Here is a 19,197-nt window from a genome sequence, read left to right as displayed (position 1 = left end):
AAATAATTTTAAAGAGTTTTATTAGGGTTCAATTACTCTTGTATTTTGCCTATAAATAGGCTTGCTTTTTACACATTGGGGGGGGATATAAAAAAGAGAGTATTTGTTTTCTTCCAAATTTGTGTGAGGCAAATTTTTGAGAGTAGAGTGATTCTTCTCTTGCTATTTAGTTTGGAGTTTGTTACTTTCGAGGGTATTTCAGAGTTGCAAATATTCAAATTTCTTTCCCGTTCATCGGTGTTTCTAGAGGTTCTTTTTCTAGGGGTTTCGTAGGGAGCTGCTCAATCATTGGCATTTTTGGTTACAAGTTAACCAAGGGTTCCATAGGGCAAATCTATCCTTTTTTTCTTTTATTATTATTATTATTTAACTAATTTTATTTATTCTCGTTTTATTTCTAATTTGTGTTTCTCTTGTGTCTAGATCCGGGTTTCCGCATCATCAGAGCAGATGACTCCCAAAAGATAGAAACATATATGTGAATGAATGGACTGAAAGTACATCAGACTGGACCCAAGAAAAATAGATCCTAAATATGATTTTGGATTTATTTATTTAGATTCATAGTGTTACATTCCTTAATCCTGAGTGGATGACGGACTATGTATACGCGACTCGCATACTTTGATTTATGTAAAAGTCTGAGTTCAAATAGATAAGGAACCGAAAGCTGGTGTGTTAGGAATACGACTTTTGCAGTATGTAGCATGTTTCACAAAAGTGGAATTCATAGCCCGAGACATGGGTAAATGATATCCTCTCATTGATATTACATGGTAGATGAAAATTAAATGTGGTCACGAATCATTCGTATTTGTGATGAATGACTTGATTATTGTTTGATAGTATTGACTTTTCATGAAAGATTGAATGGTTACCATGAGATAAAATAAGATTATATTGGGAGAACGAATTTATCCCAAATAGCTTAAGGGTATCCTATAAGGGTAGCACACATATGACATGGTAATTGAATGAACACTGATTGAGTTGCTTTCATAATGGTATGTCATTAAGGAGAGCTCAATCACAATAATATAGTGGAATGACTTCATGACTAAATGAGTTTATAATTAATAGGCGAAACGTTGAAACTTAGTTATAAATCATTTGAGCCCTAATTACATGTCAAATCGGTACCTCCACTAACTTATTGAAACTAGAAATGAATTACATGTTGAATTAAATGAACAAAAATGTACAGAAATGGTAAAGTTAGAGAAATGAGAAACATTTGGAAATGAATGTGGTTCTCTAAAAAAATTACTTGAAAAATTAGTTTATGGTTTTTGAATTGTTATTTAATTTATTAAATAAATACTTGAAGTCTGAAAATGGAATAAAATTAATTGAACATAGTGAATTTTTGAATGTAGAAATATTAAAAATATTTTTTATAGATTCTTTTACGATAAAGTTGTCATGATTTTAATGGAAATAGAATCGAGTTGAGAAAATTTTTAATTAATAAATTTATTTATGATGTTTGTTTTGGAAATAGAAAAATAAGTATTAGGTTGGATTGAATTGTAAAGTATTGTGTTAAAAGTCCAAGAAGTATTTATAATTGGCTCCAATACGAGAGATGCCCAAAAATCCCTCATGGAAAACCCTAGTATATTTAACTAGGGTTGTCGCCATCCTAATCCTACTTAGACTAGGATTTAGTTTTTCTATTGAAACAAACTTCTACTAATTCAATAAGGGTTTCACTTGTTCTCCCTACAAATAGATGGCAATGGTAGGACTAAACATACAAATTTGAGATATTATTATTCTTCTTGAGAATAATGATAATTTATTTTCTAAGTATAAATTTTATTTTATAGAATAACAATTCTACCGGTTTATATTAAAGAGAGAACTTGCTTTCCCACTGAAAGTAGTGTAAACAATTTTTGGTTCTGTTTTAATTCAAATTTGTTCGAGCCCACACTTGAAGCAGTTTGTGGTACGAGAATAGCGAAGAAGGTCGTTCGATTGAAAACCAGGAATGACAATGATCCATCCAGCCAAAAACATATGTGCTGTTGTAGTAAATAATTTATTGCTATAAATATCACAACATCATTTTTGAATCGGATTTTTTTCTAACAACAACATCATTAGCCCAATGTTGTGACCATGAGTGTTGGTCTTGCGATATGAACTCCTTGGTGTCACAACCTTGGAGACAGTCTACTTTAATGTGCAATTTGATAAAGTCCAACTACTTAGTTGATGGCAAGAACATTGGTGTTGCGACACCAACATCTTGATGTCACGACTTTGGCTGCAATTCAAGCTCCTCTTCCCATTCTTGCATCTACTTATTGCCTGAAACAAACTCACCTCAAATATTAAACCGCAAATGGGACATGCTTGTTATTTTATTCATAAAAGAAGTAAAATGGGATAAAAACTAAAATTAAACATGAAATTTATTAAGTGCAAAAAAAGAACTAAAAGGCAACAAAATGCTTGAGAATAAGCTCTTTAAGTGGTTAAAGAGCTTAATTTTACGTATATAAATACGTTAGATCAATACAAACAAATTCCAATCATTTGTAAACAATAAATCATCTCAAAGTATCATTCAAACATATCAAATAAAAAACTATTCACTTGATTAATATGTATACCTAAAATTATATATAAAAAAAGGGAATTAATTCTCAAAGTAAAGAAAGTAATTTCTCTGATATAGTATGCTCTGCCTTTCTCCTAAAATAATCCTATGTGCAAACCATCAAAGACCATAATTCAAAATACAAAAGAGTGCAAAATACATATTTTTTTTTTGAGTGTTGTGATCTAAGCATATATAACACTTAGTACTCAATGAAATCGCATTGCTCACCTATTGTCAAGCCAAGTTTATAATACTTCACAATTACAAATGCATTTATAACTATGAGCATCCATTCGCTATGATTAAAACTTTAACCATGACATTAATAAAAGACATTTTCCTTAAGTTACAATGTTGAATCTCCATTCCTTTAATGCATCATTAATCATAATAAATATTATGTTTACCTTATCACTTTTACCTTAATTATTAGTTCATGTTCTTGATTACTCCTTAATGTTTATTTCATTTTAAACACCACTATTAAGTTAAAATTACTTTCTTTATAATCATAAAATTTATTATTATCATTACTAGATCATGTTTTTTAAGAAATACATATATGTAAACTCAATTTAAATTTTGGCCCTTAATAACTTTTGGTGGTTCATACATCGGATGTATATAATGTAACCATCCATCACTCTAACATATGCACCAAAGTGCTCCATCCTACACTCCAATATAAGGTATTGAAGTGCCATAAACATACAAAAACTTGAATTTTATCATGTCTCATACAATCCCAAATCTCGTACCTTGTGCACTATTCTATTCCTAATGTCATGTTAATTACATATGGACAATGTACTACCAAATTACTAGGGCTAGTCACAATTCACATAACATTTACAAGTCCATTCATTCCACTCAAAATCAACATTATCAACATCAATTTATAATAAAAAAACAAATATACCATTTCAATATTTATTTTCACATTTCACAATATATATCATTTCAAGTGTATCACCACTCTTATCTCAATAACATTCATACTTAAAATAAATTAATGTCAAATCCATCCCAATAAACAACTTATTTTAACAATTCTCTTATATTGTTCTATTTTTAAAATAACCACCATTTAAATTCTCATGCTTATCACAACCAAATTTTCCAATTTAATATATTTTAACCTCACCATTTCATTTCATTTAACCATACTCTTACTCAACAAATTTTTTAGAAATTTAAAAACATATTTCTATTATTTCATCTAATCTACAATTTATTTCGAGCACAAGTAAATTTCATAAATTACTTACTTGGCTTGACAAAAACATTATTTCCTCTCAATCCACTTTCTTTTATTTGCCTTTCTTTTCCTCTTTAAAAATTATTGAAGACACAATAAATAAATACCCAAATTAAACAAAAAAAATTAAGCTTGTATTAATAAAATCATGGAACATAAGAAGATCCCTAGCTTTCCTACCTTGATTCTCAACTTTTTAAGCTTTCTAAACCTTTTTATACTTTTTATCTTTGAAATTTTAGCTCTCTTAAATATTAAGTTTAAAAAGATTTAGACATCAGTGGAAATTTTTTGAGTTTTCAAAAAAAACTAGAATTTCATTAAGCCTTCAAATGAAGGTTTAATATAAAAGAGAAGAGATGAAAAAAATGATGGAAAGAGATTTCTTACATTTCTTTCTAAAAAAAGGAAAAATATCTTCCGTTTTTATTAAAAGATCATATTTAAACCCTTTTATTTGACCCCTAAATGTAATGACTAGCGTTAATTTTAAGTCATTTGATCTAAATGGTTCAAAGCCCTCCAAAATTTAATGGTTAAGATTTCACATGAGATTTTAAATCTAATGACATAAAGTAGCTCCTTCAAAACACTTCAATAAAAATTATCACTTTGTCCTTAATGAGTTCCAAGGGCCAAGATTAAATCACAAGTTTAATCTAATAACTCTCATAAAATTCATGTTTTCTCATATTCTATTTTCTCTCCAATTTTAAATTACCACATATCACATGTCACAATTTATTCTTTTATAATTTACCCTACATTCTAAATTGGAGAAATATCTCAACAAGTCCTGCATTTTAAATTAATCTAATAACACAAAAAAATATTATTTATTGCCTTACTATTCACTTCTCGATGTTTAACTAAATTCATAAGTATTTCATGATAAATTCAAAATTTGTTTCTCTTAAAATTTTATGATTCTTGTTCCTAGAATATTATCATTAATGACACCGAATATTTTTGGTCCGCTATAAGAAAAATCGTAGTAAAGCTACATTTTATGCCAAAACTAGTAATAACAATGACTTGTTAGTTGTCTTTTTATATGTTGATGACATACTAGTGATAAGGAACAACTTTGAATTGGTGCAACAATTCAAAGATCAAATGATGATGGTTTTTGAAATGATAGGCTTAAGAGAGATGTCCTACTTCTTTGGAATCGAATTTTCTCAATTCAAATAAGAAATTTTCATTTCTTAACAAAATTATGCCAAGCAAGTGCATAAAAAATTCAACATGAAGAATTGCAAAAATGTTAGCACTCATTTGGCTCAAAATGAGAAGCTTAGCAAAGACAATAGCTCTGCCATGGTTGGCGAAACCAATTACTTAAGGCCAACTGGTTACTTGTTGCATTTGACAGCAACTAGGCCAAACATAATGTTTACTGTCAGTCTTCTTTATAGATTTATGAATTGTCCTACAGAAGCTTATCTCATAATAGAAAAAAAAAAAAAAGGAGTGCTAAGATACTTTAAGAGGACAATTGATTTTGGTGTAACATTTTGTTTGAGAGGCTGAAGCAGAAAGTAAAGTAAAGTTGGTCTATTATAGCTTGGAAGACCAACTTGCGGACATTTAGTCAAGGCAAATTTTGAAACATTAAAGGAAAAATCTTTGGTTTTCATTAAAAATAGCAAGGAGGATGTTGAGGATCATGCAATTTTTAATGTTCAAAATATTTATTGTATTATTTTATTTTAATTAGATTTGTTGTTAATAGTAGAGAATAAAAAATATATTTTTATAGTAGATTTTGGATATAATGATGTTGATTAGGATTTAAATAAGCATTATGTTTTAAATAATAATAATAATAAAGAAAAAATGATTGGGGCATAAAATATAATTTATATAAGATTTTTGTTATAAATATGCACCTAAGATATTTGGTTAATGTATTAAAGTAAAAAACCAAAGCTTGTTCCTTCGCTTTCTTTTTCTTCTAATTTTCTTTGAAAGTTTCTTTTCTCTCATTTGTTTATAGATTGGGTTGTTTATTGAGGTTCGAAGACTTACTCAAAATTCGGAAGGGTTTGAAAAAAAATAATAGGCCTGAAAAATAGGCTTGAGCAAAAAATTAGGTCAGTTTAAAATATGGGCCAGGCTCGGCCTTGACATTCAAGTCTTGAGTCCAGCCCGACCCGACTAATTTTAAGTTTATAATATTTTATATTATGTAATTTTTATATATTATGTAATTTAGAACACATTAAAAAAATAAACCTATACTAAATATATAATATTACTCTAATGTAAATATTAAACAAATGTTAAGATAAATATATAAAAAATTTTAATAAATAAAAAATATATAAAATTATTAAATATTAAAATATAAATATAAACATATTTTTTTAAAAAGTAAAAGAAATAATTTGGACGGCCTAAAATAGGTTTGGGTTAGTTTTTTTGTAAATATAGGTTAATTTGGAATAAAATTAAGATCCAAATTTTTGCCAAACCGAACTTAAACAAGCTTAAAACATATCAATATTATACTTAAGCTCCACCCTAACCTGACCTAAACACCTCTATATCCCCTCTCCCAACTGATTTTATACATTTTGGTAATTAATTTGGTACTCAGACGGTAAACAACACACTCAAAGGGGAAAATTTTCGCCCATGGTATCCATGTTTTTCACCTTCATGCATATTTGAAGATGGTCCTCATATCGAAAGAAAAGGGGAAACAAAAGTTGTTTCCAGTTCTAGATGATTAGACCAGAAAAAAAAAATAAAGGATTTATTGGATGCAAAATCGGGCCTTGAAAGGCAACGCATTTCATACAAATAAATTGAGAATAAGAAAGGAAGAGGGGGTTTCAACCAGTGTTTTGCATGCCAGCAGCGATACCCTTCATGGTCAAAATAAGTGTGTCTTCAATACCAGGAGCATACTCGCTTTTAGGATTAAGGTTCACAAGTTCCGCAGCAGGCTTGCTTGACTGCGTGGATTCCTTGGCTAAAGGAGGCTTCACCTTGGTGTGATAATCAGGGTCTCGGATTCTTTTCAAAGTGTACGCTTGGCACACATTAAGTGTTGTGATGTAAGCATCACGAAGACGAAGTCTCTGCTTCAAGTATGGGTCTCCTTCAAGAAGATCTTTGTGTCCAGCAGCCTACAATGCAATGGAAGAAAGTTAATTTTGGTTAAGCCTATGATGAATATATCCTATATATTACCTCCAGAACAAGACGTTTCGTATCTTCATAGTTAGTTCTCAATTTCTGTCCGAAAGGCCAGAGATCTTGAGATACTAGCAGCTTCTCATATAAAGCCGCGATTCCAGGGTTTCCCTTGGAAAACACCATTTCTATCAAGTCCATTGTGACCTTAAAGAAAGGCCATTGGTTGTACATGGTCTGAAGAATTTGGAGATTCTTTTTATCCTTGTCGATCACATGCTTAATAGCAGCCCCGAAGCCAAGCCACACAGGCAAATGAAATCTTGTTTGAGTCCACGCAAAGATCCAGGGGATTGCACGGAGTGTTTCAATGCCTCCACTTGGCTTTCTTTTTGATGGTCGACTGCCAATATTCATCCGACCATACTCCAATTCTGGTGTTGCCTGCAACCATTCAAAATTCACTGTTGGGAAGTACTTTTAATCAAAATTTGTTGGTACCAAATAATGGTGAAATACTTACCAGGCGGAAGTATTCAACAAATCGAGGTTCCTGGAAGACTACAGAACGGTATTCCTTGGTTGCAACAACTGCCATTTCATCCATGAGTGCACGCCATTCAGGCTTTGGTGATACAGGGGGATGCATTCCATGTTCAAGCGTAGCAGCAGTAAAACGTTGGAGTGCCCTGAAGCACAAGTGCTCCTCTCCAAATGATTGTTCTATAACTTCACCTTGAACTGTTACACGAAGTGATCCATTAATTGTGTCGGGTGGTTGAGACAGTATAGCAAGATGTGTTGGTCCACCTCCACGTCCAACTGTCCCTCCTCGACCATGGAACATCGTAAGCTTAACACCATACTGCTTTGCCACCTTTACAAGTTCCTCTTGTGTCTTGTACAGCTGCCAAGCAGCAGAGAGACGACCAGCATCCTTACCAGAATCTGAGTAACCTATCATTACTTCTTGCTTTCCATTGATCCGGTTAATATACCAATCTATAGAGAAGAGACGAGCCACAGCAGCAGGAGCAGCTTCGAGATCAGCGAGCTTTTCGAACAATGGAACAACCCGTAACGGTTGTTTCACATGGCATTCACGTTGTAAAAGCTCAACCGCAAGCACATCAGATGGGGTTGTTGCCATTGAGATTATATAGGCACCGAAGTTATCTGGCGGTAGTTCTGAAATGACATGGAATGTGTTCAACACATCAGCTACTTCCTCTGTTTTGGGAAGATCAGGGCCAAATAGAGGTCGTTTCCCTCTGAGTTCAGATAAGAGCCATTCTTGTCGGCGTTCCTCAGGCCATTCTCGATAAGATCCAATATCTAGATGCTTTGTAATGGCATCAAGGACATCAGTGTGCCTGTCAGACTCCTGTCGGATATCAAGTCTTACAAGTGAAAGCCCAAAAGTGGAAACTTGTCGTAAGAAATCAAGAAGGCTTCCATCAGCTATTGATCTATCACCACAGGCGCAAAGTGATCTATAGCAGAGCTCAAGAGGCACCAGGAACTACAGGATATCAGAATTGAACCAGTCAACAAAAAAAAAAAAAAGTTTTTATTGGAAAGCGAAAATGAAGATGATTTGAAGGATTTTAAAAGAAACCTGTTCCACATTGGTGAAAGTTACTTCTTCAGGAATGTCAGAAATCCCATTGGCCAGTAGGTTACGAGCGCGTTCACGTGTGTTGTATAACTTGTCCCTCAAGTCACCAAGAATAACACGATAGGGCTCATTTGGTGGAATCCGTTTCCAAAATTCTGAGCTCAAACAAATTTCAAAATCAAACAAACCATACAGTGCTACGGATTACTTCTAGTTAGATTACATTTTGTTTTATTTACTCAATAAATGGACATATTAGTCCTTATACATTAGATCTAAGAGAAAATTAGTCATTTCTATTAAAAATTTCATCGTTGTTGAAAACTAGCGTGGTTAATAGAATAATCAAACAATCACACATGACGTGCTACATGTATCTCATTCTGACATAAAAGGATCAATTTTTATTAGTAAAAACGGATGAAATATTTAATAGAATGACTAATTTACTTTTTGATCTAACGTACGAATACTAATTTGATCATTTTTTGAGTAGAGAAGATAAAATACAATATAACTTTTAATACAAAGTCCTCTTCAAGAAGAACTAGTGATTAGTGATAAACTAAAACCAATCTAAAAAACACATGGTTAAGATGATAGTTAGAACCTATGTAATGCTTTGCATCTTTTCTTGAAGACCTAAGAAGTACATCTGCACGAAGACGAAGTTCATCATTGCATCGCCACATTGATAGCTGAAAACAGAAGAAACATGAAGAATGGATCAAAATTGTAATAAATCATCAACTACGTTCTATCCATAAATGTAATACCTCAAACATAAGATCCTCTATTTGAGAGAAGTACAAGTTAGCAGCCATCATTCTAGCCAATAAGCATACATCTCTTGTAACTTCAGGAGTTACCCAGGGATTTCCTGCGTACCACATCAAATAGACATCTCACACTTAGAGATGTTAGAATTAAAATAGCTGAATGTGGAAAAGAAGGATACCGTCACGATCCCCTCCCATCCATGAAGAGAATTGAATAAGAGGGGCATTATAAGGAACACGTTCATTTATCCCTATGTTCTTCAAAGCCGTGTCGATACGACGCAAAAATTGTGGTACACCTTTCCAGATGGTTTCGTGGAAGTAGCTCATTCCTGCCCTCATCTCATCTTGTGGGGTGGGAGGGTTTCTTCGGATCTCATCGGTACGGAAAGCAGCTTGAATCTGTATTTAATAAAAGAGAAATAGTTGTGAGCATGCCAATCAACACATTAATCTCATTATTGCTATTTTTTGTTATTTTTTAAGCTTCATATTTGCTTGTTCAAATCATCAGTTATGGCTTGACATAAGCTTTCTTGTTAGAAGATTTTCATATGAATTTTTGGGTTTCAATAAGAAAATAATATAACCATTGAAATAGTGATTTGGAATGACTTATAAATACAATTAATTTTCTGTATAATAATTACCCTCTATAACAACATTTTATTTTAACAATTAAGTTTGTTATAGAACCGATTTTTATAATTTATTTTATCTCCTATAATAGTTTTTATCTATAACAACAATCATAAAGTATAAAATACACTCTTTACTAAATTAAATCTTTATAACATCTCATTGTTTCAAATTTTAGTAAAATTAGTTCTATTCCTAAGTGAAGTAAAAATAATAAATTTTAATTAAAATATTTAAATTTTATAGAAATATGTATTAATATTATTTTATTAAATAGAATAAAATAATATAAATAAATGAAATTACATTTGTAAATTTTATTAAAATATGATCTAAATCTCACTAATTAATATTATTAATAATGTAATATATATTTTTATTAGAAAATTAAGATAAAATATGATTTGAATCTAAAATGTTATAGGTGTATAACAACTTCTCTATAATATCCAAAATTTTGACAGACAAATGAGATGTATGTGTGAAACTTTTGGTTAAAATATATCCAAGTGAAAATAAAATGAATATTATTTGATTCATAAACAATTCTATTTTTTAACTCTACAACTAGATTAAAAAAACACTGTCTAAACAATAAGAAAATTAAAACAAATCCTTTTGCATATAAACAATAATTTTTTTCCTATTTGATACATCATACTGAAATTTTTATAATTTACATAAAAATTTAAAAGATGACACATATCTCATTTAATATAAAAAAATTAAAACATTAAAAAATAAAAGTTGGCACTCTATATAATAAAAAGCAATGAAGAATCTTCTCAGTATACAAAAGAAATTTCAATCAAATATCTAAAAGACTATAAGAATATATAGATACACATATTAGTAGTTTGAATTGGGTAAAAGTATTATGGATGCCTCTTTATTAAAAATTCAATTGTATTTTATCCGTTTTACTCAAGAAAAAAGTAAATTAGTTCATATATATTAGATTAAAGAATAAATTAGTCCTTTCTGTTAAAATTTTCATCCATTTCTGTTATTAAAAATTAGAGGGGTTCACGTAATAACTAAATAGTTACACGAGTGTGCTGATGTACAATGATGAGTTTTTAACAGAAAGACCAATCTACTCTTTAATCTTAGGTACAAAAATTAGTTTGTCTATTTTTTAACTAAAGGCACTAAACTTTGATCAGGTTATGATGGGCATATTCATACCTCCCTTTGTAGCGCCTCATCTAGTTCCTGCTTATCATCTGGCGTAATGTCTTTAGCATACAAGTGAGTCAAACACTCACGAATCCTGAAAGTTTGACAATGACGAAATATATGAGATATTTTAAAATGCTGAGACAGAGTGGATTGATACGAACCTTCCATGCTTTTGGAGTAAAGATCTTCGAACAGACTGAGTTGGATGGGCAGTGAAGACCAAATCTACAGTCTGATTCTTAAGAGCATCAAAAACTTCATCAGGTGACTTGTTTAATTGTCCCACTAATCTCTTGAGAGTCTCTTCAATGTCAGATTCAGTGGTTGCTGAGCTTTCATCAGCAAAGTCTCCTTTTTTCATCTTGATCCTCCTCCTATATGCAATTTGAACCTCCTCGGCCAAATTGGCTAAGTTAAGCATGTGGGAGAAGGATTTGGTTACAACGATTGAGTCCCCTGGATCCAAACTTGTTATGACTTTCCCAAGCTCTTCCAATATTTTAGGGTCATGCTTTCCTTCATACTCAGCTGAAAGTTCATAACATTCTTGAACCTAACATCAACATTTTAACATTAATAATCATAGTAATGATTTGAGAGAGGGAATGAAGCCAGAAAGGATTAATTACCGTTTCTCTGATATCTTCCCCATGTAAATCTTGAAGAATATCAAGAAAACGATCCAATAGCAAAGCATCATATTCCACCAACTTATCATCTTCCGAGACTTTGGCAGGTGCCAATAGCCTTAGCTGTGCATCTATTGATGTCAACTTCTCTACTTTCCTACTCGCCATTTTCTTATGGATCAAAACATTCACAAGTGGAGTTATTTGTTATATTATAAAGCAGTGAAGAAATTTTCTACAAACTGATTAAATTAGGAGACATTCAGAAAAAGTAGAAGCCCAAAAGAGAGACTTTTACTCTCTTTCATTTCTTAAGGTATCCATCATCATAACAGAAACACACTTCCTTCGCTCGCTTTGTTTATTTTATATTTTTTAGCAACAAAAAAAGCAACTGTTTTTTCTTTTTTAATTAACAACCTCATATTTTAAAATATTGACCTTGTTCACACAAAAAATTATTTTATTTTATAGTTTAAATATATAATTTGCATTCTATAAGGAAAACAAATTGGAACTTAGTTGGCTCGCGGGTGGTGAGTAAAATTTAGGTTTTATAAAGATATTAAATTATTTTAATAATAAAATATGTAAAGTACAAGTGAAACAATATCATCTTAAATAAATAAATAAAACGAACAGTTTAGATTTGAACTTAATGTCTACTAAATCAATAAAATTTTTAAGGTACAACTTGAATTAACAACCCAAACATATTGCACGGCCATGCAACAACAGCTGAGTATAGGCTACTGTTGTAGCTTTAGAAATTGGAATGTGCTATCACTACACCAAAACAGGCTTTTAGCGGCGTTTGGATAAAAAACGCCGCTAAAGATCGAGCATTAGTGGCGCTTTTTGGAAAACGCCGCTAAAGATCGATAGTGGCGCTTTATGAAAAACGCCGCTAAAAACAAGCATTAGTGGCGTTTTCCAGAAAGCGCCGCAAAAAACTTAAGCCTGACGATGCCGTTTTCTGAGCTTTCGGGGCTTTAGCGGCGTTTTTGGGAAAGCGCCGCTAATGCTTAGGGCTTTAGCGGCGTTTTTGAGTAAGCGCCGCTAATGCTCAGGGCTTTAGCGGCGTTTTTGGGGAAGCGCCGCTAATGCTCAGGGCTTTAGCGGCGTTTTTGGGGAAGCGCGGCTAATGCTCAGGGCTTTAGCGGTGTTTTTGGGAAAGCGCCGCTAATGTTCAGGGCTTTAGCGGCGTTTTTGGGAAAGTGCCGCTAATGCTCAGGGCTTTTAGCGGTGTTTTGATAAAGCGCCGCGAATGCTCTATTTTTAGCGGTGTTTTTTAAAAAGCGCCGCTAATGCTCAGGGGTTTAAAATAATTTAAAATATTTTTTAAAAATGGAAAAAATTAAAATACTATTATTTAAAATTATTTTAAAGTTTTTGGTTACAATACTGATTTTTTAATTTATATATTAAATAATTTCTTATATAATCGTAAAATAGATAGTATTAATTTTAAAATATTGAATTAATTATCACTCTAGTTTAGAGTTAAGGTTTAGGTGTTACCATTTTAAGGTTTGTGGATTATGGGTTTAGGGGTTATGGTTTATGGTTTACGGTTTATGGTTTATGGCTTATGGTTTAAAGGCTGGGGTTTAAGGTTTAGAGGTTATGTGTTAAGGGTTTATGGTTTTAGGGTTTAAGTTTATGGTTTAGGATTTAGATTAACTAGTGTTTTCTAATTTATATATTAATTAATTTCTTATATAATTGAAAAAGAGATAATATTAATTTGGTTCTTCAAAATCTTGTGAAGATTTGGTTCTTCAAAATCGATATAAGCTATATCTGGCCAAGGATATCCCCATCTTATCCCATCCCGGTTCAGTATTTTTAGTGCTTGGTTCAATTTTTTTTATCCAGTTCAGTTTTTTGCGTGTTTTGCCTTACCCCCGCCGTGATCAAATAATTATATATGGATTTAAGGATTATGGTTTAAGGGTTGGGATCTAAGGTTTAAGGGTTAAGAGTTATGGGTTAAGAGTTGGTGATTTAGGGTTTAGAATTTAGGGATTTAAGGGCTGGGTTAGGGTTTAGGGTTTAAATTAATTAATTTTTTAATTTATATATTAAATATGTTCTTATATAATTGTAAAAGAGATAATAATAAATTTAATATATTAAAATTATAAGTATAGTTTATATTATTTAAGAGATATATAATAGATAGACTTTATGTATATTGAATGGCTAATTTAGGGTTTAAGGTTTATTTGAGATTTGTTAAATGATACAATTTTATACAATCAATTAATACTTTTATATTTAAAATATTTAATCTAAACCATTTGATATATTTGATATGGATATATAGGTAATTATTTAATTTGGATAGGACCAAATTATAAAAAAATACAAAATAAAATGAGAAAAAATGATATGGATATATAGGTAATTATTTAATTTAGATAATTCTAACTTAATAATTAATTACAACCATTTTATCATTTATTTTCTTATTAAAATATATAATATTTATTTTAAGTGTACTTGATTTTTTTATTAATTTTTAAGGGGTTTAAGCAATAGGCAAAAAATTCACTTTTAAAAATGGCGCCGTTTTTATAAAATCCCTTCTTTTTCCCCTTAAGCAATAGCGGCGTTTTTGTAACGCCACAAAAGAATTTCGCTTTTAAAAATGGCGCATAAAATCCCTTCTTCTTTTCCCCCTTCTTTTTCCCAAAATTTCAAATGAAATCCCACCTGAAATGTTTCTTCTTTTTTCCCCATTTTATTTTTCCCAAACCATTTCTCCTTTATTTTTTACCCCCAATTTCCCCAAATCGACAGCCCTCTGCATCTCCGTTGGTCCTGCCCATTTTTACAGCCTCGACTTAGGTGAACAAAACGACTACCTCAAAGGCGTCGTCACCGATGTTATCCATGACCCAGGCCGCGGTGCGCCCTTAGCTCGCGTCATGTTCCGTCACCCATTCCGTTACAAGAAGCAGAAGGAAGGATCTGTTCGTCGCCGCTGAGGGTATGTACACCAGACAGTTCGTGTACTGTGGTAAGAAGGCCACCCTTATGGTCGGAAACGTGTTGCCTCTTAGATCTATCCCCTAAGGAGCTGTCGTTTGCAACGTCGAACACCACGTTGGTGATCGTGGGGTTTTCGCTCGGGCTTCTGGTGATTATGCCATTGTTATTAGTCACAACCCTGATAACGACACTATCAGGTCTCTAATTTCATATTCTTGTTTTAATTTTAATTTTGATTTCGATTTATTTGCTTTAATTATATGCCTTGTTTATACCCTGATAACTCTTGTTTTAACTTTGTGCTTCCATTTTTACAACATGGACTCAACCAGTAGGGAGAACTAGAGAAGACATTATAGACTATGTTTGAGTATTTTAGCTATGCATTTAGTCCATCTTGGAAAAGCTAAAACGTCTTATAGACAATGTTTAGTTTTGAATGCTAATGGACTTAAATTGAATGCATCTTTCATGACTTTCTGATCTCATCCTACATGGAGTTTGGATTCATAGAGATGATACATTATTTTGTTTTTGCACATAGCTTATGGCATCTTCTTTTGAAACAATAACCGAGCATTTACCTTAATTATCTTATCCTTTATTTCTGTCGATAACTGCATGTTATGTCAATGGAAGCCAATATTGTTCATTGGGAATTTAAAAACAGAAATTGTCTATATTCTAATGCTTGTAAAACCATTTGCTCAGTCTATCTTTGCTAAGTTACTAGCCTTGAGTTAGCCTGCTAATGGACTCACATCAAAGTCCTCTCGGTACTCTTGTTTTGTGCTTTTTATTTACGGAGTTACAGAGTTATTGGAGAAGATACATAAAAAAATTGCCTTTGCATATTCTATAATCTCATAGACGGATAATATTTGATATTTGACAATTGCAATTATTATTTTGCAGCTGAATTGTTTGTTAATGGGGAGATTGTTCAACGATCACCAGAAAGACAAAGGAGGGTGGAACTACAACCGCAAAGGGCCCAAGACAGACCAAGGTGCAAGTTTATGCCTTTGTATGTGTTCCAGTAAAAATTGGACAAAAATGTATAACCCGATTCATTGCTGCTCATCTTCTCATATTGGAGGCAATGCACTTTATTTTTGTTAGTTTGTGAATATAATGTTGGTTCTAAAATCAATAACTGACTGCATTTCATGTTACTATCAAATTCATTAATTTTTCTTTGATATATGGATTTTTGTGCATCTAGATGATCGTACAACTTATTTGTAGTAACGTGCTTTATTGATGTAGGATTGCTGACAAATCACAGGTTTACACTCAACATGCTTATATGAGACCTCTTGGAGTTGGTATGTCTATGATTTCTTTAAAATCTTATGAATATGATTTTGTTTTAATTACTTGTATTTGCAACAGTAGATTTTTTACAATTTTTCAGTTAGATATATGCTAATGTATTTCTAAGTAACTTTCTCTAATATGTAATGACAAAAATGGAAGCAATATCGTTCTAGTAGTAGTAGTAGTAGTAGTAGTTATTGATGTAAAATGGAGAAATATGAGGTGGTCAAAGATTTGGGAGCCGGCAATTTTGGGGTTGCTCGACTTCTCAGACACAAGGGTACCAAGGAGCTTGTTGCTATGAAATATATTGAGAGAGGTCACAAGGTTTGTTTCTTTAATGTCTATTATCTCTCTCACTTGTTCTTGCATTTTTTTGGGTATTATTAATCCTGTTCATTACTTCATCACTTCGAATCACGTTCTTCTTTCTGTCTCTTTCTTTTGAATGCCAAACCGGTTGATTGAAAGCTTAGCTTAGCTGTGTTTGTTTGCAAATAGATGAGAATGTGGCAAGAGAGATTATCAATCACAGATCTCTTAGACACCCTAATATAATCCAGTTCAAGGAGGCAAGTATCGTCTCTTGCTTCATTTCCCTTTTAAAAAATTTAGGATGTTTCTATTTTTGATGGGATATGAATGCTGTACGTGGTTTTGATGCCTACCCATTTAGCAATTGTGATAGAGTATGCTGGTGGTGGTGAGCTCTTTGATCGAATTTGCAGTGCTGGTAGATTCAGTGAAGATGAGGTCCTTTTTCTATTTCTATTTTTATTCTTTTCATTCCCACTTTTTTTTTTTGGAAACAAAATTTATTTTAGTGCTTACTTGTATTTCTTCAGGCTAGATATTTTTTTCAGCAGTTGATCTCTAGTGTTAATTACTGTCACTCCATGGTGTTAAGATGAAGGCAGCTGAGGAAGCCTTGGAAGCAAAACAAAAAGTAACAAATAGCTTGTCTGCTACCTGTTCTTTTTATTATTATCATGTTTTATAATTTTGTGACAAATTGTTCTTGGTACTCTGAAGATATTTATGCAAAATTACCCTATGATTCTATTGTATTTATACTGCATGGCTGCACCATGTATTTCTTAACTAGTTTGATAAATTTTATGTGTGGGTGTTTTTATTTTTCGTTATTGTCTGTGTAACTTGCATAAAAAACCTACATTTGAGCTATCTTTCTATTGTTTATTTTAGTTTTGATTCTAAATTTTTATTTTTACTTTAATATTTACGACAACTTAAGTTTTAACTTTTGGATTTTAATTGTGTTATTAATTTACAGCCCTAAATTCTAAAACTAAATTCATTAATTTTTATATTTAGTTTTAAAGTTAAAATTTTCATAGAAAATTTAATTTAAATAATATTTTTATTTATTTTGCTAGAAATGCCGCTAAAGGTTTGTTCTTTAGCGGCGTTTGTGGGAAAAAGCGCCGCTAAAGGTCATGGTTTATAGCGGCGTTTGTGATAAAAGCGCCGCTAAAGGTCATGGTCTTTAGCGGCGTTTGTGGGAGAAGCGCCGCTAAAGGTCTTTGTCTTTAGCGGCGTTTGTGGGAGAAGCGCCGTTCAAGGTCGTGGTCTTTAGCGGCGTTTGTGGGAAAAGCGCCGTTAAAGGTCTTGGTCTTTAGCGGCATTTCTAGAAAAAAACGCCGCTAAAGTTAGCGACGCGTTCTTTAGCGGCGCTTTTTCCGGCGCTTTGAGAAGAAGCGCCGCTAAAGGCCTAAAAAAGCGCTGCTAAAAGCCTGTTTTGGTGTAGTGTGTAGCAATTATGAAGCACTGCCAGATCCTTAAAAATAAAAAGGGAAAAAAAATCAAATTCTAAAATTTATAAGATTGATTTCTTTTATTTTGTGCTAATTTTACCTTTCTTGTCACCAAGTTCTGCGATATACGCACTTAGGTGTGTAAGTGACTCCTTAATTTAATTGTTTGAGATAAAATATTATTTTAAAAAAATATTGTAAAATATGTTGGACAATAACACACATTACCAAACATATATATATAATTAATTATAAATAAACATATATGAACTAAAATATAAATAGAATGATTTATAATTAATTTATTAAATACGAAAATCAAATAAAACCATAATAAAAAGTTGAAATAAAGAAGAATCGAGATTTTACAAAACGTTGAGGCCTGTGAAACACAATTTTCTTAAGACAGATTCGGTCGCTCTTACTGTACTTGGAGAAACGTTGGTCGAATGTCTCCTAGGATACAACAACAACAGTGATCAAAGTAGTAGCACCTCTACAACGATCAACGAGCGAACTTTGCCTTTTTCTATCACTGGAATATTGTAAAAAATACGGTGAAGCAAAAAGAAGAGTTTTGAAATGAACAGAATTTCGGTATAAGAAATTAATCAAATGTGTGTTTAATCCTACAGAATACACAACCTTTTATAGGCATTTAGGATAGTGAAAAATTAGGAAGTAACTACAAAATCTGCCATTAAAGAGCCAAAAATCAATTTGATTTAAAAATTAAATCAAAATCAGATACTGTCTGCTGAGGAAAAATAAATTCATGTTGGGCTAAAATATCTACAAGCCTATTTGGGCCCAACCGGTCCAGACATTTTGCGTTGCTCACATTGTGCAGGTGCACCCTAACCCTATTTGGGTTTGGACCTACACCCCCTACACGCAATGCAAAGTTATAAGCTTAGTCATTCAATTATTCTTTAAGAGGGTTCACATATATAAACACATCTCACACTTTGGTATTTAACCAATGTGGGATCTAAGCTTTTACTTTTTCTCAACAATATTTCCAAGTAGCTTACTTTAAGCATCAATTTCTCATTCATCACTCAACCATTTTGAGCATATGATATACTGTTGTAAAGGTCTCATGGATTAAAATATGAAACCATAATAATATGACTCAACTCTCCACCTTTCCTATTGAGAATATGCCTCAAAGTTCCCATAAAATATAAACTTTCCAACAAAATATTTAGTATTTATTTGAAATGGGGTAAGGAAAGAACAAGA

At 32.0% G+C, this 19,197-nt stretch overlaps 1 protein-coding gene and 1 long non-coding RNA gene across 3 annotated transcripts; one reads left to right on the top strand and one right to left on the bottom strand.

Annotated features, from left to right (window-relative positions):
- Nucleotides 1-6,603: 6,603 nt before the first annotated feature.
- On the bottom strand, nt 6,604-12,028 carry LOC105763582 (phosphoenolpyruvate carboxylase 1). The gene is made up of 10 exons (XM_012581835.2): nt 11,861-12,028; nt 11,393-11,784; nt 11,238-11,322; nt 9,590-9,812; nt 9,408-9,511; nt 9,242-9,329; nt 8,632-8,786; nt 7,537-8,535; nt 7,071-7,457; nt 6,604-7,006 (listed from the first exon to the last, which is right to left on the bottom strand). The coding sequence occupies exons 1-10, from the start codon at nt 12,026-12,028 to the stop codon at nt 6,710-6,712; spliced, it is 2,898 nt and encodes a 965-aa protein (XP_012437289.1). The 3' UTR covers nt 6,604-6,709.
- A 2,503-nt stretch (nt 12,029-14,531) lies between these two features.
- Nucleotides 14,532-17,296, top strand: LOC105763581 (uncharacterized). Of its 2 annotated transcripts, XR_008191774.1 has the most exons (5): nt 14,533-15,054; nt 15,773-15,866; nt 16,127-16,504; nt 16,679-16,930; nt 17,023-17,296. It is a non-coding gene; the product is annotated as an uncharacterized LOC105763581 (long non-coding RNA). The 2 variants fall into 2 exon arrangements; XR_008191773.1 differs by having other exon boundaries at nt 14,532-15,054; nt 16,127-16,930.
- The last annotated feature ends 1,901 nt before the right edge of the window (nt 17,297-19,197 follow it).

Source organism: Gossypium raimondii, chromosome 12 (genome assembly GCF_025698545.1).
Source record: "Gossypium raimondii isolate GPD5lz chromosome 12, ASM2569854v1, whole genome shotgun sequence".
In the NCBI taxonomy this organism is placed as follows: Eukaryota; Viridiplantae; Streptophyta; class Magnoliopsida; order Malvales; family Malvaceae; genus Gossypium; species Gossypium raimondii.
The sequence above is the reverse complement of the archived record's forward strand: the minus strand, read 5'-3'. Positions and strand labels throughout refer to the sequence as shown.

What these genes read in the sequence shown, in the direction of transcription:
- LOC105763582 (XM_012581835.2), bottom strand. Translation starts at nt 12,028, where the DNA reads ATGGCGAGTAGGAAAGTAGAGAAGTTGACATCAATAGATGCACAGCTA. An exon ending in AGATGCAAAGCATTACATAG is followed by an intron (nt 8,787 to 9,241) that starts GTTCTAACTATC and finishes GTTTGAGCTCAG; the next exon opens with AATTTTGGAAACGGATTCCA. An exon ending in TTGTTGAATACTTCCGCCTG is followed by an intron (nt 7,458 to 7,536) that starts GTAAGTATTTCA and finishes GAATGGTTGCAG; the next exon opens with GCAACACCAGAATTGGAGTA.